Below are 24,476 nucleotides of genomic sequence, written 5' to 3'. Positions count from 1 at the left end.
GCGTGCCATGCAGCCGACACACCCAGCAGCTTCCCTGCTGCTCCACCCTGCCAGGCTTTTAGATTGCAGCAGCAGAGCTAATTTGCTGCAAAACCTGCTGCTGCTGCTGTTTAACTTGTCCACACACACACACACACACACACACACAGTGTAGGAGAAGACTGATGCATGAACATACATTAACCGGAAAGCATCCCGGAGTGTAAAATCAACAAAACTGCAACAAGTCAAAATAATATTTATTCCATAGGTTCAAAAATACTGCGCAATATAAATATTACAAAATTGAATACTTCTTGAGTCAATATACTTGAACTTAAACACTGTTTACATTTGGGATGAAAATACAGACAGGCTTCAGATTAGCAGTACTTCATTCTAGAGTGTTAAACATTTTAAAACATATCTGCTGATGTTTCTCAGCTGCTCTCACATCAGTAACTCTACAATGTTTTCTGATTTGGGCCCAAACTGCTGATCATAAGGCTTTTGGGAAACATGTTAGAATCGATGGATTTGAAGATTGAAACCATTCTGGTTAACTTAGCTTGGCATAAAACTGGCCCTGTTTAAAGTATTTATGCTTAAGCTAAGCTAACTGGCTAACGTCGATGGACAGACATTAGAGTTGTATCCATCCTCTCATCTCTCACCATTCCTCTAATTTATTTGTGTTTGTGTGCAGATGTGAATGTTGCTTCAGTGAAACATATGAAGAACTGAAAATAGCATTCGTGTGGAGTCGTGTTGAATCTAAGTCCAATCTTCACTGTCTTGACTGAAGGAAATATCTGCCTGTTCAGCTGCTAAATGCTCCACTATGTTGCCAGCTGCTCTCTAACTGTGTCTGTCTGCTGTCTGAAAACAACTCTATAAGAGTGTTGAAAATGATCCAGAACAGTAAAGTTGTGGCCGGAAAGATAAACAGTCAGTACGAAGCTCATTCACCACTCTGAGCCATTTGATCCATAGTTAACAGGACAAATGTTGATTATAGCGCCTTTAAAGAGGAAAGAGAGAAAGAAAGAACACAAACATTTCAGGTTAAGAAGCTTTTCAACTGATAAAGATTCCTGTTGTTTAAGCTCGACATTTGATTGGCTGCTGGAACAAACTTTGCAAAACAAAAGCGGAAACTTGTTGCAATGGAAAATCTATAAGTTGCTCCCAAGGCTGCTGTGAAATGAGAATTGGGAATTTTCTAGAAATGTGTTAACAGAATATTAACAAATATATTTGAACTGGAGAAAACTTTTTTTAACGTGTGCAAAGAAATATGATTTCATGACTCTGACGGGTACGATGAAGGTCTTAAAATATGCGGCTTCACAGTTTTCAAAATGCATTTCAAAATAATTCCAGTTAATGCCAGATGTGAATCAGGTGCTGATCCGGGAGCAGCTTGGTGGCGTTCAGGCAGAAAACTGTGCGCTCAGACATGCAGCGCTGTACGTGTTTCAGCTGTTTTCCTCGTCGCCAAACCTTTGCGGTTTATGAGGAGTGCAGTCTGACGCAGAGTTTGTTTATAGGCCAGAGAGAGGCTGGGACAGCAAATGAGCTTTTAAAAACTACTGACCATCTACCTGCCAGCAAACGCCCACAGTCTGAGCTGAGGAGCCCAGTGAGTCAGTACTGCTGCTTGGGTCAACTGTCTCAATGCTCAGTTTCATTCCAGTCTGAAAAGTGAAGCAGGAAGTGTGTTTTCCTTTGGTTGAGGGAATCGATCCATGACAAATACTGACTGAACCAAACGTCGTCCAGTATTGTCAATTGCACTTGATCGCCCGCCGCAGCTCTTCCTTCAGCATCTAGTCACAGCCGAGTCCTTGTGGCGTGTCTTCGAGTCGATCTTGGTCACCAGCAGTCTGAGGGAGTCGCCCGATGATCGAATCAGCTCTCTACCACTGAGATGAAAACACAGAGATGGCTTTAAACACACAGAGACGGGAGAAGCACATGACACTGCGTGTACTGTGTGTACTTTAATACTTACATGTTATACTCCATACCAACCAGGCTGATGCCATTGACAGCCAGGATGCGGTCGCCTGTTCTCAGTTTCTGACACTGAGCGGCAGGAGAGTCGGGAACCACAGACTTCACATAAATGCCGCTCATCCTCAGCTGTGTTTTCTACACGAAGATAAAACAGGAACAGTAAAATATTACTGACAGCTCCGACAAGCAGGACAATAAACTAATTATACATTTAAAATTTATTTTAAAATGTGTAAGAAAACACAGAACAGTACCAGTTGTCAGACCTATAAAAGCAGGACTATATAGTAGCATCATTAACAATAACGAGCTGCTGTCTCGTTAACACATAATGTACCATCAGCTTTCGAGTTTGATTTGACTGCATGTGTAGTTTCAGTCTGTTGGGTTCAAATCCCTGCGGTTCACAGTCTGATCTGATTAGTCTTCGACATGAGACCTGAGCAGCTACACAAGCTTTTTCTGCGTCCGGATTAAACTGTGTGACACACAAAAGCTGATCTGAGACAATCCAGATAAGAGTTCACCCTTCAACTTCACATTACACAACTCGTACCTGCGACTATGCTATATTAAATCAATGTTATGAAGGAAAGAAGTGGACGTATGTTGCATGTGGAGGTCGTCGTACCGTTCCATCCACGAGCGCCAGGCCGAGACCATGAGGCCCTCTTTGAAGCTCCACCGTGAACACTTCCTCTCGGTCTTCTGCTTCCTCCACGCTCTCCGTCTTCCCCTCAGCACATCCACTGGCTGAGCAAACAAACACAGAAAACCATCAAAACAAAGTCAAAACAACAAACGTTGACAAAGTCCTGCTGGATCTGGGACCTAACGCTGGACCACTGCCTTTGACAAGTCCCAGACTTGCTTAGTACCTATTAAAACTACATATTAAATAAAATGAAGAGTTCTATAAATGAAGCTTTGTGAGGAGGGTCTTGTTTCTCTGTTTGTCTTAGTCCCTTAATGGTTAGATTTGCTTCTTCCTGCTCTAATCTTTTCAGACCCTCGACCTTTGACCCATCACCTCCACCAACGTTCAGACTCCAGGAGGTCCATGTCCAGGGCTGTGCAAGAATCTGGTGATACAATACATATCGCGATATCGCGGGATTTCATAACCTTTGCCTCAGCAGTGGGACTTGAACGTGGACACGTTAGCATGTTGCGAGCTGTGACAGGGACTTCCTGTGTTCCACGGGCTCATGTGGGTCCTCCTGACACGACATTGTGACAGTAGCACTCCCTAAATGAAAAAGAAAAATCCCTGTTCCCACCCCTGATGCTCCTGCTCCCCAACCCTCCCCTGCGCCTCTTCCCAACATGCAGCCCGTCTGCCCCCCACGCAGGACCTGCCCCGAACAATGCCGCGGCCGATTAAGATTCCACGCAACAACCCAACTGTAAATTCCCATGACAGATCGGCCACTGCTCTTTTCTCTCCTGACATCACCACCTCTCTGTAATTCTTGGGGCCAGATTAAAGGATTACCAAACTTTCAAAATAACGTTAGCTGTTAGCCAGAACCACAGAGGTAGATAAACCGGAGGCCAAGTTCACATCAGGGTGTGAAAACCGGACTTTTCCTCAACTTACTTTGTGATTTAAGTTCATTTCTCATTACAACTTAGTTTAGGTCAAACTAACTAGTAACTACTACTTATTTTCATTATATCAGTTATGACTAACTGCTTAATCAATTAATCTTTAAGACATCAGACACTGATGGACAATGCCAGGGCATCAAAGCAACTGTCAAAACCCCCACAATTTCCACTTCATTACGACAGAAAGAAGAAAAGGAGTAAATTTGACACATTTGAGATGCTGAGGACCTTAAATGTTGATAATTATGGTTGAAAAAAAATCTCTTAAGGTATCAATAGATTATCAAAATAAACTAAACTCGATGTGAAAGTATTAAACTATTGCTAATTAGGACCGCTAAATGTACAGAGATGGTGGCAGATGGTTTCAGTGCAATCCTCAGACCCTTTAAACAAATGACTTTTATCAACAGAGAAAACATAATACGACAAGTAACCAATGAGAGTAAAGACATCTGATTAAGATCAAACCAAATCCAGCTTAAAGCCTTCAGTAACAGCACACAGCCTCAGTGGGAGGCCTGCTAGGAGGCGCATTAACGCAGGTCGAACCGCTTACGTTCAAACACGATCACATGTGACCAAAAGTGTTTCTGAAGGCCCGCTTCCGACCAGAGCAGGCAGCGAGCCTCTCAGGAGAACTGAACTGGCAGCGAAGTAGCTGGCCTGACTCCCTCTCACTCCTACAGATGACCTCATGAAGGAGGTGTCCAAAAACAATAGAGGTGGGAGAGGAAACACTCTTTCCTCTGCAGGGCGAACCCACCCTGCTCAGCCTTTCCACTTGAAATTCCTGACCCCTGGAGTCAGTAGAAGATGAAGGGAGGACTGCAAAGGCGGCTCCACCTCTTTTATGTAGGGGGCACCGTCATGGACCTGAAACCGCCAGGGACAAGTATGCAGTTGGTCCACGAGGTCAAGTGACTAAATACTTTCCTTAATAGATGCTGGAGGAGGAGGTGAACCGAGTTTTTAAGAGGTGACCTCATTTCAGATGTGGCGAAGTGGAGACAAGGTTCGAGGCGGGCTGGTCAGACTGTGACCGAGCTGCATATCGCTCCAATCAAAACCTGCTGTCCAAGTGAAGCCGAGAGTGGGCCCCCTGAGATGCTGAAGGTTTGTCTTCCCATGTGGTGGAAGTGTGGGTTTCTTTGTACGTGTACACACAGTCCCAACTCTCAGTTATATATGCATGTTTATATATGCAGCCTGTATGTTGCTGCACTGGCCGGTTCACACTTGTGATTCTGAATGAAATGCTTCAACAACTGCTGGCTGGATTTCCATTAAAGGGGAATTCTCTGACTCTACATTTACAAAATTTGGTGTGTAAATGATTCATACCCGACTGCAGAGGCTGCAGCCTAATCCTTTAACCCTTCACACCTGAAGGGATTCAGTCTAATTGTTCATATGTTTATATGTTTAATAAAATATTTTTTATGATGAGTACAATCCACATTGTGATTTTAATATGACTGTATTTTGATTTTGTCCCTTTTTCTTTCTTTTATTGCCCTTTAGATCCTTTTCTGGGATAACAACATTTTGGTTTTTGGTCTTTCTGAATATCTTATTTGTTAGGGCTTTTTACATAGAAACATGCTTTGTTCCCCACATGTGGGAGCAGCACACAGCGTTACAGCTCTGATTGGTCCATCCTGAGAGTACATTCAACTGCTTCACTGATGAATGTGCTTGCATCTACATGTGCCTTTTGTGACAAAGTCACCTTTCTTTTGCTGGCGAGCGCCCTCCTGAAGATCCGCCTCCAGCTCGGCCAACTCCATACCCTGTGGGGTGTTGGGTGGTGTCAGCAGGCAGGACGGGTCCAGTGCCAGGCTCTTGTGGTAGACCAGGTCAGCCTGTCCTGGGAGGGTGTTCTGTAGCTCCAGGCTTTTCAGCTTCTGGGTCAGGACTGCCTCGCAGCTGCTCAGGTCGCCATGAGATCCTCGGGCCTGAGCCGGCTCTGCAGGAGACGCACAGTCCAGGTCTGCCTGAGACGAGGGGCAAGCATCTGGGCCAGAGGCCACCTGATGGGCAGGATCCTGGACAACGGAGTCTGAGGTCGTAGACTGGCAGTCTGTGGCTGCCCCGTTGAGAGCCTGAGGAACATAAAGCCAACCAATAACAGATGTAGAAACATCAAGGTGTCTCATTTCCTAACTGTCACCGGCGGCTTGTTATGTCGTTGAGCTCCGGGGTCAGAGAGCTCGTTACCTGTTCCTCCACATCGGGTTTGGCTTGGGTTTCACTGCTGGGGAGCCGCCGTATGAACTCCTGCAGATGGCTGAGCTGTTCAAACAGAGCGGGCTCCACGACGGGCTGACCCAGCTCCAGGTGAAACGTGTTGCTGGGCAGGATGAGCGGCGGGTGGCTGTCGAAGCTCTCCAGGATGTCGCCTGCAGGGGGGAGAGAAAGGCCTGCCATCATCCATCACATCTGACCCGAGATTCATTCCAGCTTTCTATTGAAATACAACCCCGTAACTTTACGTAAAGCTGCTCCATTTGAGTAAATGAAATAAATGGGGTGAAAAGTGGATTTGAGGGGTAACTGTAGCCTGAAGCTGATTGGTAAAGTAAATCGAGTATAAAAATAAGGCTTCGGCTCAGTAGTTAGGTAGCGTGAAGGTGCATCACATTGATCAACCTCGACTATGCGATTAATTATGAAAGTGTCCGTTAGCGGCAGGCCTGACTGGATGAAACATCACAGACTTCAATCAGCGAGTTTTCTTCAGAGCTTCTGAGCAGACGTTCTGATCTCTTTTCGTATCAGGTTGTTATAGTCGTTAGGCGCACTGTGTCATCTATCACAATGCCCACAGTCAAGTGTGAACATGCAGATGACACAATAGGTTGTTCAGATTCCCGCTGAAAGGGGAGTCCGATTACTGCAGTTTACAGTAAACACGCTCGTCTCGAGGGAAAGGACACCTCAGAAAATACTTCTGGGAACAGCAAACAGAAAACTGGGCAGAAGGTAGTTTCATAATTTAGATACTGTCTTAATTCTCTCCAGAAAGAGAGAAAGACGACAGCCTCAAGCAACATTTATCTTCATTATTGATTCATCTACAGATTAATTTTTTCAATAAATCAGTTAATTGTTTAATCCATAAAATGTCAAAAATCAATGAAATAATCCACATCACAATTAAAAAAAGCCCAAAGTGACATCTTTAAATTGTTACGTATCTGTCAATGAACTTATTACATGTCTCTTCTCTGGGACTGTGTGTGTGTGTGTGTGTGTGTCACTCACCTGTTCTGATGGCGTCCTCTGCGTCCTCTGGGGATGGCGTCCATCCGGTGGGACAGACTTTACCAGAGCTGTACTCCCTCAGCATGTGGTGAAGCTGAGCTGCGTTCAGGGCAGAAAACTCAGTCCTGAGAGAAGCCCAGGATGCCTGGACGGACATAAAACGACAAATGAAACACAGAACACCGAGAGACACGAAGGCGACTTATTCTGAAAGCCTCCACTTAAACGTGCAGGATTGTAAACGTGATCCGCTGATGGTTTGATCTGAAAAAGGAGCCATGAAAGCACTTTTTAGTCATTGTGAGAATGACAGGGTGGGAGAAACAACTCACTGCTACTCTCTCATTTGCATTCGGTGTATTTTAAACCAATTATATGATCTAGTAAATAGTTTCTGTCCCTGTCACCCCAGGGCCAGATGTGGGAGCAAAGCCTCCTGGGAAAATATTTCTCAGTCCAACTCTGAGAAACACTTTGAGCTCTCTCGCATCACAGCAGCATCAAAGCTCCATTATGGTGTTTATTTATTCTGCACTCAAATAAAAGGTGAGAATATTGTGGTTAACACCCCTCCGTTGTTCTGCGCAGCGTGAGAAGTGTAAACTGTTCATTCTCTCCACCTCTCAGGTTGCTGTGAAAGTCCTTATCATGAACTCAAGCAGAAAATATTTGATGACTACAGAGTCAAGTCGAGGAAACAGGTGAGTCACTTGATTAATGTCACTATTACACGAGCAACACTGCAGACATGACATAGTTCATTCAGTCTGTCTGAGTTGGTGGAAGTCAGTCTTTGCCCAGACATGCCGGGGCCACGGTGGAAACCATAAGTTAAATGTTGTGTCCCTGCCCTTCTTCTTATAACACAAATGCAAACGCAGCTCAACAGCTTAAACGCAGCAGGATTTTAACATCGTCTCTGTTTGTTATGTCTGAGATTTAATGCTTGGCAGCCATATTCTCTGAAAATAAGATGTTGTGCTCTCCATAACTGCTGGCAAAACAAAGGACACCACATCCCTCTGGTGTAATTTACAACAATTCACAACAGTGCCAGCGAGTCACTTCAAGCTCTTAAAATCCCAGAACTCCAGATGGAAAACTAAAAATCTAAAAAAGGGTGTGTGCTCTGCTGCGGCAGCTGCAACGCGACCTCATGCCAGGGCAGGGATAACATCAACCAGCAGCATCCCAACCACCCAGTCCTGCACATGAGATGCAGCCTTTGGATGGCGCCCTCAGTCTCACAGTGAAAACAGGTGTCAGCCTCAGGTAAATGAAAGGTAAATCCCACTGATACGGCGCAGGATCAACTTTAAATTAATTCAGTTTTCAGCTCAGATATCCGAAATGATCTTTCTTCGACATCACTGATCGTAATCATCAAGCTGTCCATCAACCTGAGACACGACAACAATTAAACAACTGAAAATGTGTGAATGGATGGATAAATGATTGAATTACCACATAAAAATACTTAGCTAAAAGAGCTTAAATACCTCAAAGGAAATATGGTTAAATTGTTGAAACACTGATCTATAAGTAATAATTAACACTGAACAATTTCAGTTGTTAAATACAGGTGCAAGAGTTGAAACGGTTAATAGTTAATAGTCGGGGAAGGAAGAATGTTAACCAAAAGTGTCTCTACTTAAACCAGCAACCCTTTTCACGGTTTACAAAATAAGACACATGTACAGCAGATACGGTGCAGCCTTTTCTGTTTAAAGCAACAGCAGCACGTGGCTTCTTCACCATAAAAACATCAGCAGGTTCCACGTAACCATCTTTCCAGGCACAACAAACCAGTGAATCAGGGTGAGGTTTGTTTTCACCTTTTGTATGACTTTTGTTCTGTCATACCTGAATCATTTTATGTGTTGGATTCCCTTTATGGCTCTGAATACCTCAGTGTTTCAACAGGTGAGTGAGAGCTCAACTTCCTTCTGTGGTACAAAGTGTAAACAAGATTTGAATGGGTAACTAAGAGAGCGATGTACTTAAGAGGGGATTAAATGAAGTTGGCTGGCTACCGCTTCGCAGTAAAGACTAAACACAACAAAAAGCAAATACAAAGTTGTTGTTCTCGTGATGTACAGAACTGTTTGAGTCACACAGTGTACACACACCAACACAGAAAGTGTGAAGACTTTAAAACGTCTTGGCCACCCCTTTCCCCTTACGTCAAAAGAAATAGGATTTAAGCTGATAACATGTTAGATACTCATACACTGGTGAACAGGATATTCTCAGGGATGTGATTTTGAGGTAGATAAGTGATGGCCAAACCCTTGACTGGCACCATGACATCATGAGTTGGTCATGTTTGTTTATTTACATTTGCTCTGTTGCTGAAGGCTATTTCCTCATATCTGATCAATGTGAACGGTTTGAGTGCATCATTCTCAAGGCTACTGTAGCCATAAAATAACATGCTTTTACAGACTTGTCAGCCTTTATGGCATTATTAGTCAAGGTCATCACAATGTTTGGCAACAATAAGAAGCTGTGGAAAGCAGTAGGTGAGACACACAGCTGCAGCAGGAAGGGTCGAGTGAGGGTGAGGTGAAGTTTTGCACCTAATACATAAACAGACATGACTTATGCTGTATTGACACCTTTAAGACAATGAAAACATTCAGGCTGACGCAGACATGACTTGACACCCGCCTGTGGACAGACAAACAGGAAGGGAGAAACGGAAACGTCCTCTGACCTGCAGGAGGGTTTCTTTGGGTGTGGCCAGCAGATTGACGGCTGCTGAAAGCTTCTGGAAGAACTCGCTGGCCAGATCACCCAGACTGATGCTCTGGATCCAGTCCATCAGCAGGTCCAGGTTGGCCCGGATCTGGACACCTCGGGACCACTGGTAGAACCCAGCGACAGATCCTGAAGAACATTCAGTGACAGTACAGGCATGTAAAGTATCATTTAGTGAAAATGCTTAAGAACATAGTCAAATATATTAGTAAATACAGCCCCAAATTAAAGGTATCTGCATCACTGCATGGGCTGAGCAGTTTGAAAATTTACTGCATGTTGATCATTAATGTAGTGCAAATACGTACAAGGATACAAAATTTGCCGTAACTGTTGTATTTCAGTCCACACCAAAGCGCCTGACTGGCACTGCTTCACACTAAAACAAATGTTAAAACTGGTCTAACAGGTTTCTCAATAGGTGAGCTGCAGTCTCACCTCTCTCCATGAGGGCGTTGAAGAGCGACGCGTTGATGAAGAAGAACAGGTAGGCACAGAGCTGCAGTGAGATGTCTGGGTGGACCTGGAAGGCTGTGAGAAGCTTCAGCGCCTCCTTCAGCACCTCCAGGATGCCGCTGAGCCCATCGGGCACTCGCAGCTGACCGCTCTCCGAGAACGGGTTCCCATCCAGCAGGCCGGGCAGGGCTGAGTACATACTCTGTGGGGAGAGACGGGGACGTTTTACATCATCTACGCATAGAGACACCTTTCCTTTGCCTTCAGGTGACTCCTGAAGCACAGTGCTAGAGGGCTAATAGGAAAATACTGTTCTTTTCTGTCATGTCTTGTTTAGTGCTGCTATGTATAGAACATAATGACATAATGACTCAAACAGAGGAAGGCTTTCACAAGGCCTGCAGGAAACCTTGCAGGAAAGTTTGTGTGTCACAACACAAAGGGCGGCGGTAGGAAAATTAAAAACTATTCCACTGCCCTTTGGGTCATTCTGCAAGCTAAAAACTGCAGGCAGGAATTAAAACAAAATAGCACACTGAGAATTTTAAAATAAAACATACTGGTCTTCCTGACAAAATACCATCTAGTTAACTCAACAGCAGACTGACTGGTTAATAATCCATGATTCCTTCATACACAGCTGTCAGCTCTCAGTACAATGAAGATAAAAAGTACGTGAGCAACAGCTGAAGGGAGTCGTACTTCTGACAAGCCAAAGAGGGGCAGGAGTTTCCACAGAAATGAATGGTAAGGCTGATAAGCAATAAAAGGCACTAAAGACCACAGTCACGTGGCAGCCATTTCCCTCACATTCTGGGATAACGTCATGCTGCTGTGGAAATCTAACAATTTATTATCATTTTCACAGTTAATCACATAAAAAACTGACACCTCACATTAGCCCAGATCAGTTGTTGAGTGTAATTAAACCCAGATTAAATCAACATAGTCTTTCTCTCATGTTTGCATGCTGAATGTAGCATTTGTAAAAACGGCTGTGTGTCTGAAAACAAGAAGTTTACCCCAAATATATGTACATAAAAGAGGAACAAAGCACCAGCTCATTGTCAGTCCTCACACAGATCCGGCTCTTATCATGTCTTCTGGCACAGTACTGCTGTTGCTTTGTACGCATGACATCACCTGATAGGTACACATAAACACAAGAAGACTCACCAGCATGACTAAGATAGTGACCTCGGACAAACTGAAAGAGGCCATAAAGTCGACAATAACCTCGCATGCCTGAGGAAACAGGTCAGCAGTGCGGCTCAGCAAATCTGAAGATGCTGATTGGTTATCATGGAGACCAAGGGAGGGCAGCTACAATGGCTGTAAATAGTTTTTAAACGTATCTGGATACGCACCTGTTTTTCGTACATCTGTAACGAGTCAATGAGTCAATCATAAGAAAGTTAGTTGCCAAAATTTTGGATTTTTTTCTTTTTTTGCAGTAAATTTTCAAGCTTAAAGGTCAAACATTTGCTGAGTCCAGCTGCTTTTCTTTGTCATTTATGGTAGTGAATGAAGAGTCTTTGTGTTTTGGACTGTTGGTTGTTATTCTGGGCTCTGGGAAATGGTGATGAGTACTTTTCAGAAGTGATTAATCTTTAAAATAACGCCCCACACATCACACGTCTTCTTCTACTAAGCACTCGCTGGTGTTGTAACTAACAGCTACATTATTGCCCCTTTTGGTTTTATTCATACCCTGTTTTTAAATAGACTTCAGCAGAGCAAGAAGAAGAAGTGAAGAAATGATGTGTGTCAGCCATTAACATTTAGCCACATTTCACACGAAATCAGCAGAACAACTTTTTCCTCCCCTCGACTTCCTTTCCCTTGTTGGGTGTTTCTCTGAAGACACTTTGTCTTCCTCTACAGGAAACGGACTGCAGTTCGTAGCTGTTAATCCTCCCTTTTTGTTCAGAATTAAAAAAGCAACAAGCAAAAAGACACTTAAAATGCACTTCGTCTAATTAGCAGACGAATTATAATGCATCTTACTGCCATAAACAAAGCTTTGACTGCACGATTAACAAGCCTCAAAAGTGACAAATGCGATGAAGACCAACCTCTGAAAAAGCCACACAAAACAAACTTGTCAGGGCTTATTTAAAAAGAAGAGAATACACACTGTCCAAATAAAATGATTCAGTGCAGGCTGATGTGCAGCACAAGTGATAGAAATATGTCTGAGTATTGAAAACAACAGCACAGGCTGTTCCTGCTTCCTTCCCTCCCTTCCTCCAACAGCCGCTGTGCATGTCGGCGGTGTTTGTGCAGTCCCTGCTGTTAGCTGTCTGAGCTGTGGTGTAAACCACACAGCCTTTAATAAGCAACTTTAACATGGGAAAGTCACATAAATGTGGCCTGGAAGAGTCATGATGGACTTAAAACATGAGTTTTTTTAACAGAAAGAACATCCAGACACAAACTAAGATGCATGGAAACACCTTTAGAAAAGTGTTTAGATTTGAGGTGGCCTTAAACTATACCTGCATCATCGACCAGTATCAGTTATGATCTAGTTTTCTATCCTCTTGTCTCTTCTGGTGTGCCCCAAGGCTCCATCTGGGGTCCAGCTTTATTGTGATTACGTCTGCTTCCACAGAGGTTCACCATGCACGTCACCGTTTTGATTATTTAACTGTACTGAACTGTTCTGTGCGTCTCTGTCTGGTTCTCACCCTATCACACTTTCTGGTTTGGTTTGTTGTCAACAAAGCGGTGAAACCAAGGAAGACAAGATTGTCTTTTTGTTTATCCTCCAGTCAGTGGAAAAGACATTCTGCTCACTATCTCACAGGCCTTTCCTGGCTGAGCGCTGGTGTTTCCATTCTGCTGCTGTGTTTTCTGTCTGGAGTTGGTTCAATGAAAACAGAATACGGTGTTTACACAGTCCAATTTCCTGCTTCACATGCGACCGACACTCAGATTTTAGAGGGCAAAAAGGATGTGAAACGTGTTGTTTTCACTACATGAATGAAGTATATTAATGTGTGGATGCTAACCTTTGTTAGATAGTAGACAGACTGCTGGAAGGTGAACATGATGACTTCCTCCAGTACTGTCATGGCTTCTTCACAGGCTGTCCGAGTGGAGGACATCTCAGAGTCCAACAGACCTGACAACGCACACATACACACAAACAGGTTTTAAAAACACACACAACACACTGCATGTCTAAATGCTGTGAGACTGCGATGTGTTTTTGTCCACCTTCGTCCTCCTGGTCCTGCCTCCAGGGCAGCAGCTGAGGGACTTCGTGCTGGATGAAGTGCAGCAGCTCGATGGAGTTGGCCATCCACAACACCAGGGGCTGCAGACCTGGGATCAGCTGCTCCATGCTGAGCAGCTGAAGATGCTCGGGCTGCCCGTCACTGGAGCCCCTGGAGTAAAAACACAGAGATCAGTGCTGAACCAAGTGTAAAACTTTCCTTCTATACTTTCACTGTATAGCACAGAAAATGTGGCAGGTGCACAGAGTCGTGCTTTGGGTTTGAACTCATGGTGTGAGGGATCCGGCGATGTTCACCCACACGGTTTGCTCCCAATATGTTGTTTGTTATGACAACAGAATTCAGTCAGTCTGACTCAGGATTAGCCTGTAATAGCTGCACAATCTTCGAGTTAACCTTTTGACTGAACTTCCTCTAATATTTTTGACAGCAACTTTCCGCTCATGAAGTCAAAGTCAATGTTAATGTGAATGTTAATGCTTTTCCCACTAAATCAAATCAAAATGTCTGATGTGAAGAAGGACAAATTTATTAGTTAATCAACTGAAAGTTAATTAAAAATTCTGATAACCAATTAAGTCGCGAATGTGACATCATTTATCAAACATTCTCTGTTTCCCACTTCTGAATGTGAAAATTTGTGGCTTTTCTCTGTTTGTTACAAACCACCCAATTAGTTTAATTCAGAGTTTGGAGACTTTGCTCGCTTGCTGACAGACAAAGCGTAATCCAGTAACAGCTGATGATAAAGTGAACTCTGTAATCATGAGAAAGCGCTCTGCTACTTCTACTTTGACTGTAGGAAATGATCTCTTTGCACAACCTGCATTTAAAAGAAGCTCTTTGTTTCTGGAGGAGCTCATAGCTGTAAAAACAGACTTTAACTCCTCTTTTATTCTGACAGTAAAACTCAAGGTGTCGTGTGTCATATATCATCGCAGGCAGCAGCTGCGGCTCATTGTCACGTATTTCTGGGACAGTCTGAAAACACTTGTGGTTTGTCTACTCACATTTCTGGCTGGATTGCTGCGAGCTCCTTTGTCTTCTCCTAAGAGGGAGAACAGATACAGAAAATATCCGTTTCAAGCATGCATCACCAGCAAACATCCAACCCTGATCTCACATTTGATTGTATTCTTCTCCACACTCTTATTCATTTGAGATTCTCTGGCACAGAGGGCCAGTTATCCGAGTTTCATCCTTACCCACATAACGAGCTGGATCTGACTGGCTATCCGGAGCAGCAGCTGCCTGAAATGTGTCAGCTGGAACGTGGAGGCCGAGTGCTGGATACAGAGGCTCAGCAGGAAAGCGGGCGTCAGCTTCGGTTCATTTCCACTGGGGTCTAACATGTCCAAAATCTCCTGCAGGATCCTCTCCTCCTGCTCCAGCTCATAGCTTAGCAAAGCCTCTGTGCCTTCCAGGTCCCTCCAAGGAGGGGGTAAAGGTTTCCTCTGGAACCTTTTGATGGTGATGGCTGAGCCGCATGATAAACAAGACGATGCCGCTTTTGTGTCAGAGTTCGGGCAAAGTCTGGTCATCCAGGGAGGAGTCTGGAGGGATCCTGATCTGCTGGTAGGATCCTTAAACATGAATAGGTAGTGTTTCCCCAAGCCGACCAAGTCCCCCGGGTTCAGTTCCACCTCCTCTTTGAGAAGGAAACCGTTTCTGGTCACAGGAGCACCGTGGAGGGGCTTCAGCATTGTCAGAGTCTTTCTGTGCTCCCCTGTGGAGGTTGGGTTGGTAGAGTCCAGGCGTCTGACACAGCAGTGCTGGGGCAACACGTCAGGAGCAAAGAGAAGGATATCGACCTTCAACCTCTCCTCATCCTCTCCGTTACAATGCTCCCTGCAGCAGCCAAAGATGGTGGTGGTCCCACTCATCAGGTAGATGACAAAATCCTGCAAAAAACCAACAGTGCTTTGTTTAATGAAGAACTGCAGCTAACAGTTTTTGGTATTAATTATCCTGCCTTTTATTTACTCAGCTAATACATAAACCATCAGGTCACAGTTCTCTATTTTCAATCATCAAATGTTGTTTTGTCCGATCAGCAGTCCAAAACCTAAAGATTCAAACATTTTTAGTCCATATCAGAAAAAAAACCCACAATAAATTACACCTAAGAAGTCATTTTGGCACTTAAATAATTAGCAATACTTTCAACTTATGTGAATACGAGCACCTTCATTAATGTCATGGTGTCTTGCGTGAGCAAAACCAAAGCAATGTCTCCTCAGGATGTAATTCAGGGCAGTCTGCACCCATCTGTTGACCAAGAGTAACGAGAAGCTCCACTCCACCACACTTCCAGTTCTCACTTGGGAGAATGCAGAACAATCAACTCTAGTTTAAGCCCACAGTCGCGATGAAAACTATAGAAAGCCGCCGTGTTGGATGGGACTGATTTTCTTGTTTAACATTTTGGAGATGAACCAGCAGTGTGTGTGTGTGTGAACAGCACCAGGATCAGCTGCTGGAAGAACGATCAGGCAGCATGAGGTGAGACAGGAATGGAAGGGCTTACGAGTGAGACATCAGCGATGTCCATGGCCTCCAGGTCACTGCATTAAGACTATTAGCCATGCAATGATACTGTATCATCTGTGCTGGAAGGAGCTGAGCAGTCTGAGAGGCCTTTCACGCTACTGCGGACAGTAGTATCTACTGACCCTGTCATGATGACCACTTCTGTTGGACAACATACTGTTCCAGAAATAAGCACGTAATAAGGATATGTTTGTAATTTTAAGACCATTTTATGCGACTGATATAATGACATTGAAAGCATTGAACCAACAAAGGTCTGACTTTTTAGCTGACAAAATGACAGAAATTATTAATCGATTATCAAAGCAGTTGGTGACTCAGTTGATTTCAAGTAAACACAACGGGAAACATCGAGGTCAGCAAAAACACATACAGAAGTACATACACTGTAAGTCAATAACATAAGGTGTGTAAGATAAGTTGATAGAGTAATTAGCATGACAAGCCTGTTGTGATCCACCTCGTTCCTTTGCTTTTGGTTTTGGAGAATAACATTCAGCCTGCTGCAGCTCTTGGCTCTTGGCTCTGGTGCTACCAGCATCCTGCTCAGTCAGCAATCTGAGAAACAACATTGCGAGAACGAGCTTCCTGTTCCTGGGAATGGGCTGGGCTAATGCCGCAGCCTGACTCTCCGGGTTACTGTGAGAAATGACTTGTGTAGGCTTCAAACTGCATCACACAACAGCAGGACACATGTTGGTGCTTTAGACAGTTTAAAACTCTGGCCAAGTTTACTGGTAGATTACAGTAGACCAGTTTAAGTGCTCACCTCCCACTGGGTTTGTTTATATAGTCTAAAAATAGATTCTGTGTAGCTGATCCTCCTCTACAGTGTGTCTTTAATCAGGGTTATCTCCTTGTTTTAAACATCCTGAGCAGGTTTACTTCTCGATGTACTGTGAACACTCTGTTCTTCGTCCTCACACAGCTCGTCCTGTATGGGCGTAAGCTTCGAGCATAGAGCCCCTCTGTAGTGCACTTTAATTTTGAAATGATTCAGGCCTGAAGTGGACTAGAGAGGGACTCTCTCTAAAGAGGGACTCTCTAGTCCACAGTAAGAGTCCACAGTTTTCTTCCTGTCTGGCATGTGTTACCACAGCTCAACTCTTGAACTCTGGGATTTTCTCTGTGAGGCTGTTAGCGTAAGACATTCAATCCAACACTCTCATGCCCTTGTTTACAACTGCCTTTCATAAGCTTGTTTTTGAGTACACCTGCCTAACGCTGCCAAGACACTCTCTGGGATCCTGTGAGGACCTTATTAAAATGGAGGAACAGGAACAAACTTCCTGCTACACAGCAATTTAATCTGCAGACGGACCAGAGTAACTCGTGTGCATTTGTCCAGTACGACTGCTCTTCTGCAGCGAGAAGGATTAATGCAGGAGCAGATAAACACTTGGATATCTGTGGACATTTGTGATTATTATTGTGATTGTTATTGTATTCCTTTGACTCTTTTCCATTACAGGCCCCAAAAAGACTTTTGGACTTAAAATTTCCTTCTGGCCATATCTGACAAGTTGCGGCTTTAAACATCCGATTACACAAGACGATATCGTACAATAAGCTGTCCTTAGTTGTTCTCATTTCCATATTTTCCCCTTCCACTTGAATGCCATCATCATGAGCTAATAACTACTCAGACAGCTTTTCCTCCCTCCCTCACCTGTCTATGGCTGTAGCCCTGCAGCAGGAGGAAGTACGGGAAGTCAAAGGGAGGATGAATGGAGTACTGGGTGGTGTTGTCGTCGCTGCTCTCCGTCTCTTCCTTTTCCATGCCGAGCTGCAGGACCTCCTTGTCAGCCTCGGCGTCTGGATCCTCTCGGAGGGCGCTCTGCCGGGCCCGGCCGGCCTCCTTCCCCATCGCGGACAGATCCATCTCACTCAGACTTCTCCAGATCCCAAGTCCATCCACGTCCTCCCCGCTGCTGTCCACGAACAGCGAGGCCACTCTGGAGCGGCTCTTCTGCAGCTTACGAGCCTGAGCGTTGATGCCTGCATGGACAAGAAGACAAAAATACACAATAACAAAACTTTAACTGCTTAATTTTCACTTCATTGTCAATATTACTGTCAGTCACATCTCATCATTCACAAGAGACAAAATCAAAAACATACACTAATTTAGATTAATTGTTGCAGCTGCCGTCATCCCAACTGAAAATATTCCAAATGTGAAGAAGGGCACAAAAGGTTTCAAAAATGAATCCAAGGCTTTGCCTCCAGAATAAATTTTTAAATCGAGGGAAGTTTTACAAATGTAAAACCTCCATGGATCACAAATTCATAAAAGAGGAGGATGCTTTTTGAGCTGCAGGGGAATTTTTCAATGCAATACCGCGAGTAGCCCCTGGGCAAACCTGCTCTAAATGATACCTTCATGATCAGGGTTTGAAGTTTGAAGTCTGCTTCCTTAAGAACTTTTGAAATTTCTTTCTCCTCATCATGCTTCTTTTTTGTTGCTTTACTTCCTGTGTGTCTTTTCTCACCTGTTTTATGTCACCTGTATTGTATTTGTTAATTAGTTCCTGTTTATTTAGTCAGTGCATTTCCACCTCTCGGCCTTACTGGTTTGTGCTCAGTTTAGTTTGTTTTGTATTTCTCACTTGTTCTTAGATTTTGCCAGATGGTTTAGTAGTACGACAATTAACACATAACCACAAAACTAACAATAACCAGAATTCCCCTTTGGAATCTCTCTGGCCAGTCAAACAGACTCCGGTTCACTGTTCTGGCACCAACACAAATGAAACATAACCAGAGCAAAGAGAGGAAATGTGTGGGGGTAAGTGAGATGTGACCACCTCTCTCTGATACCAACAGCAGCTCTGTCGACCTGACGTAACACAAACACTATTCAGCTCATTTGGAGCCATTAAGCACCGTGGAATGTCCACAGAGCCCAGCTTCACACCCGCAGGTCTGCCGCTCTTATCAGCCGTGGAAATGGGTGTTTTACACATTGTTCAACACCAGTGTGACAGACTGTGGAGGTGAAGTTTCCTCTGGTCAGTGAGAGGAGCGTTGGTCACCCATGACAGAACCATGAGAATTAGGGTTTGATTGACTAATACTGATGTTTCAGGTTGAAGTCACCGAGCGCTGATTCAACTCATGCATCAAAACACGGGAAATTAAAAGGAATAGTTGATTTGGAAAGAATTCCAGGACATATTTCTTATCTTATTTCTTTGTTCAAATGTTTTTCTGATCAGTCTGGTTTTAATTAGTTATGTGATGCTGTAAAAAGGGGCTGAAATGTCATGACTGATTGGGTCAGATGGGTGTCTCGATGGGAACTTGATGCCGCAGACCCATGAGCTAATCACTCCTTCTTAATAGAAACCAATGTAGCATGTCAGTGAGTGAACTTCAGAGGTGCTGGTAGGTGGATTTTGTTTTTTATCTTTGAATGGAGACACGTTAGCTGACAAGTCCCTACGCTAAGCCAAGCTAGACTAACCATAGCTTCACATTTACCGCGTAGATATGAGAGTGATATCATCTTCTCATCTCATCCTCACCAACAAAAGGGATAAATGCATTTCCCACAATGCCGAACTATTCCTTTAAAACTGTAACATCTAAACCACATATATCAGACCACAACAAACTTCTGCCAAAGTCAACAGGGCTGCACAGTCCTCAGCGTGCAGGAAGTGAGCTCTGATAGAAAGAATAACAAAGCAGTGAGTAGCCACGTTCTGGCAGCTACAGGCCCAGTGGGAAGAGCTGACCATGTTTCACGGGGCCCTAATGGGCCCTTGCAGTAAAGCTAAGATAAGAGTGGGGCCATGCTGACCTCCTCTATCCCTCAGTGCAGCTTTTGTTTCCTCCTGACCTCTCTCACATGCCTGCCATCTCCCCTGTTCTAGCCCGTGATAAGCCAGACAATGAGGGCTGTTAGCCTGCAATAAGAGACAAGGATAAAGGCTCCCCATGCCACCACCAAGGGGACTGAGTGATTGATTGCCCAGGCATGAGGATGAGAGGGTCACTGAGTTTTGCCTACGTCACTGAAGATGGTTAGATGCGTGTTTTTAAAAGCCAGAAGACACAATCTTTGGACTCTACCTGCTGTGACTGTGTCTCTGTCCTTCAAACTTTGCTCTTCAATGCTTGCTTTCAGCTGCATTTCAAAACGCCGGGAGAAGCCCTCCTTGGGTTTCCACAGTGACTGCAGCATGAGGGGCTTCTCATTGTCACCCACCAGCCGGAAACACTCCCTCTTCCACTGGTTATCTGCACCCGTTTGGCCGATCACGTCACAGAGCACATAGTCGTTGGCATCTTCTTTTTCCAGGCAGTACCTGAACAACACAAAAAGAAATTTACACAAGAGGACCACAGGAGGGCAGCTGATGTTAAATCCTCTAGGAATGAGCTTAAGCCAGTGGGTTTTATGTAATATCTGACTTTTTCAACTTTTTCATACTGCCAAGGTCTGTTGGTCCAACACTTTGGTCCAGGTTGAACATCATACATATGAGGGGTAACCATTTAGTTCATGTCCTAATGCAGAAGGAGTCAACTTCAGAAAACCTAGCAAATTACTTTCCAGCACAGTCCCTGCCTACATTTACACACTTAGTTCAGCAGTGGTGGATCATACAAATCCCCTCTTTGAAGAAGTTAGCATTTTGGACCTCCAGAAAGTGGTCACAGCAGTGATAACGTCAATCACACCTGTCAAAAATGGTAACCACTGAGCTCCCTCTTCATCCTGAGGAAGAGGTATCGGTATGAACGTGCCAACATGTCCTCATGGACCTTCTTGGCTAGTGCACACAGGGCGACGTTCTCTATTTTCTCAGACAGTGGGAACTTGCAATACCACACAAGTTATTAACTTCCAACTTTTTTCATAAATACCCCAAGAGTTGACCTACACGTGCATGGAATTAGAACTGTTTAACTCATCTCCTTCTGCCTTAGACTTATCATGCATAATATAATGTTGTTGTTGCTGAAATCACATTTCTCGATAAAGAAACGATTACCCCATTAGCACATTGCACCACTGTTCTTTAAATATGTAATAAGAGCACCACAAAAATATCCTCCAGTTCTTACACATTTGAGGTAAGAAACTGCTTGTGCATTTGTAAAGGCTTCTTCATTTTATGTATTAATCCTTCAACTTTTAAAAGTTGTTACATGATTTTGCAGATTTGAGAGCTGGTGAGTTATATTACCACTTTCACAGCTGGTGTTTCCTGATCGACCCTCAACATATCTGCTCAGGCTCAACTGATCATCTGTAAGATGTAGTCGGGCTAACATGTTTCAACCCCACTTTGAATCTGAATGACACATCTGATGTCATGATGAAGGTCTGATGAAACCACTCACCTCTCCAAAGCCTCCTTCACCAGTTCCTTTGCACTGGACTGTGTGGTGGCCAACACGCTCTTATAGTTGGTCCCCTGGCAGATGTCGCTGCCAAAGATCTTCAGGATGCCGGGGACAGACATTTGACTGGACAGCTCAGCGGGATCGTCTGCAGCCTGGAGGTCACCTCCAGGGGCCCCGCTGCCCAGCGCCTGGCCGCGGCGTCCACTGTTGGGACTCTGGTTGAAAACAGTTGAAAGCCTGTTATTGTGGCGGCGGATTTTGCTCTTGGCTGGCTGTCGGACACACACAGTCTCTGTGGAGCGGACGATGCTGTCCGAGTTGTTGGACCTGAGAGGGAACAGAGGAGAAGACAGTGAGATAAAGTACACTGCAGTAAGCCATAAATAAAAACGGAATAAACAGACATTATACAAATAAAAGGCCCTATAGTGACTTTTGTGTCCAAATAGGTCAAATTCTTCCTGAAATAGTCAGTACCTGACTGTATGCGGAGACTTAATGGTAAATAAAAAGATTAGAAAAACCAAGACCTTCAGTCTGATCATCTTATAATGTCACAAACACCAACAGACAAAAATATCACTTACTTTTTTACAGTACTTTTTTGTTTATATATAATGATCTTTGAGGCAAAGAGGCAACGAGTTTTATAAATATTGTAAGAAATAGTGATACAACACCAATAGACAGACAAAACATTAGTTTAAATACTCCTAAAATATAACGTAGTTTAGTGTAAACCTGTAACTTCACTGTAACTGTCTTTTCTTCAAACAAATAACCTCTGGTCTGCATTAACGCTGCATATCATGACAACAACTTTCAGTCTCACATTATCACGTTACAGTAAAAGCAGCTAAAGAAAATCAATTCATTTTCTAAATGTGATTTGCTGTTTTTGAAGTTTGTGGTAACACGTTAGTTTCACATTTATTTTAACTTTCTCCTATTTAACATTTAATAAATGATGTTTTTTTGCTGTATGTACATGTAGGTGTTTATTATTAATGTTAGTACTAGTATTTCTTCTTTCTTGATGGCTAATAATAACAACACCTTTGTATTTCAGTACAAAATCGGAGTTTTTGTGGGTCTTACACATGTTAAAACGCTACCAGTAAAGACTTACTGGAGAGATCCATTGCTGGGTTTCCTGCCCAGTTTGGCCAAGCGCTTCTTTGGAGAGCGGATCAGTAAACCCACAGGGAAGTTCAGGGCTTGTTTATTTAAGTGGCTGCTTCTCTCCTCCGAAATCATACTTGTTTTCAATTCACGTAAACGCAACAAAACTACTGGAACCGTTGAGACGAGCAGAAAACAGCTTTCATCGCCGCTAGCTAGCTTAAGTGATGAAAACTTATCGGGTTTTCCAGGATGATAGTCCACTTCCAACTCGGAAAAAACTGTTAAAAATCACAAAAAGGTTTGTAAATACTCCAAAAGTATTTATATATCCACCAGAAAAAAAGGTTATTTAAAAAATGTTAGCTTGATGAGATGAGATGAACCAACGTTACATTCCAACGCCGTTAGGTTTAAACTTCCAAATCAGTTTTGTTGAAGATAAAAATCCAAACTGGAGCGAATGTGGGACGAATGAAAAAGAAGAAGCAGAGACGTTTTCGTACATCGTTTGTCCATTCCTGACGGGAGAGACGAGTCGAGGAGGGACAACCCGGTCCATAATAACCACAAGATCCGTGAACTCCGTCAGGGAGCATGGAGCGGACTGAATGAAGAGGGAACCTGTTGCCGGAGACACAAGCTACTACTGCTGACGTCACCGCACAAGGCGGGACGAGCCACACACACAGTCATACTCCGTTTGAATTATGTTAGCTATGGACATACACTATGAAGCAGCAAATCGGCCATTTTTTAAGGATACCAGACGTCACCTGGCTGCAGTAGTGTAGTCCCATCCACTAACATATACAAAGATGGCCGACACGTCTTCACTTTCTCCCACTGTATAAAAGTTTAGCCAAAATATCCCGGACACGAGCGGTGACATCTTGTTCTCCTGACATCATTTGGAGCCAGAGTCCATACATGTACATACATCCGTTTGACCCAATCAGGAGCAGTACTCAGCTGTCAGTCATGATATTTTATCCCCTTTTTTTAGCATCAAATAACTAATTAAAGCCAAACCGATGGGAAAACACTATTTGACATGGACTTTCAGTTCTTCCTTTGGCCCATGTCTGGATATGGGAAGAAATATTAGGTTAAATGACATGTTTTACTTGTTATGTGTGCTATAACATGTTATGTGTTGCACAGAGTGTAAAGAGACTGATTTCTCTTTGTGTTGGCTTTTTAAAAACCAGGATGCAGATCAAACATTAATATTTTCTATTATTACTGGAAAATAGTCATCTACATAACTGCAAAACCTTGGCTGAGACCAGCAACAGTGATTTCCTTTTTAATTTATTTGTTTTAGTTTTGTTCTTTAGAAATGTCAACTTTTGTCAAAAATAGTCTAGTTAAACAGGACAGTGCATCACAGAATGCAAATTTACATAAAGTGAAGAAGATAAGGTTAAAAAAAATTAAGAAGTGATATTGCTTGTGTACAGTTTATATGCTGTTACATAGTGGTGTTTTATTTTGTTTACACTCCTCATATATAAATCAGTCTCACACAGCTGGTTACAGCCCTGTAACAGATGGTTAGCCCTGAGGCTTTGGTCCTCCAGTAGGATATGCTTACAACAATAGCACTACCTAGTGGCCAAAAGGTGGAACTATCAGGAACGCCCTTACATCGTACTGTATGATGCACACTTTTATGTGCAGCAGCTGATGTGAATTACTCTCTTGTTAATGTTACAGAATGCAGCACTGTGCTGATTTTTATGATAAAAGTATGAACATTTGTAATACAGTAATGTGTACATTTATAAAAGATTGAGATTGTCAGATAATGATTATTTTCATTCTGGTTTCATCTGCTGATTATTTTACATTTATTTTACCAAGAAGTCCCTTTGAGATTAAAAATCTCTTCTCCAGAAGAGACATGCTGACCAAGGCAGCAGCCATAAAATCACATGTTGGAAACCCAACACACAGTGACAAATATACAAAAATCCACAACAACCAGAAAAATGTTCTTTTAAACACAGCCTCCTTCACCACATGTCTGTTGATGTTTCATTTTAGACTTAGTTACATCCCACCAGTCTAAGTGCTTTTTTTTTTATATACCACTTTCATATCATTATG

The 24,476-nt window shown here is 43.4% G+C and overlaps 1 protein-coding gene across 1 annotated transcript; it reads right to left on the bottom strand.

Moving 5' to 3' along the window:
* Window positions 1-222: 222 nt before the first annotated feature.
* si:ch73-281f12.4 (Ras-associating and dilute domain-containing protein-like) lies at window positions 223-23,060 on the bottom strand. The gene is made up of 16 exons (XM_046414610.1): window positions 22,372-23,060; window positions 21,240-21,569; window positions 19,962-20,197; window positions 17,554-17,882; window positions 14,540-15,235; window positions 14,345-14,382; window positions 13,315-13,484; window positions 13,107-13,219; window positions 10,075-10,294; window positions 9,593-9,765; window positions 6,877-7,021; window positions 5,830-6,011; window positions 5,342-5,714; window positions 2,630-2,751; window positions 1,994-2,133; window positions 223-1,904 (listed from the first exon to the last, which is right to left on the bottom strand). The coding sequence occupies exons 1-16, from the start codon at window positions 22,497-22,499 to the stop codon at window positions 1,802-1,804; spliced, it is 3,498 nt and encodes a 1,165-aa protein (XP_046270566.1). The 5' UTR covers window positions 22,500-23,060; the 3' UTR covers window positions 223-1,801.
* Window positions 23,061-24,476: the final 1,416 nt, after the last annotated feature.

Source organism: Scatophagus argus, chromosome 16 (assembly GCF_020382885.2).
Source record: "Scatophagus argus isolate fScaArg1 chromosome 16, fScaArg1.pri, whole genome shotgun sequence".
NCBI lineage: Eukaryota > Metazoa > Chordata > Actinopteri > Scatophagidae > Scatophagus > Scatophagus argus.
This window is presented reverse-complemented; position numbering and strand designations above follow the sequence as displayed.

Excerpts from the sequence above, each read along its gene's own strand:
- si:ch73-281f12.4 (XM_046414610.1), bottom strand. The coding sequence starts at position 22,499 with ATGATTTCGGAGGAGAGAAGCAGCCACTTAAATAAACAAGCCCTGAAC. Across the intron at positions 7,022-9,592 it reads CCAAAGAAACCCTCCTGCAG|GCATCCTGGGCTTCTCTCAG; the intron begins GTCAGAGGACGT and ends ATGTCCGTCCAG. Across the intron at positions 2,134-2,629 it reads TGGCGCTCGTGGATGGAACG|AAAACACAGCTGAGGATGAG; the intron begins GTACGACGACCT and ends ATCTTCGTGTAG.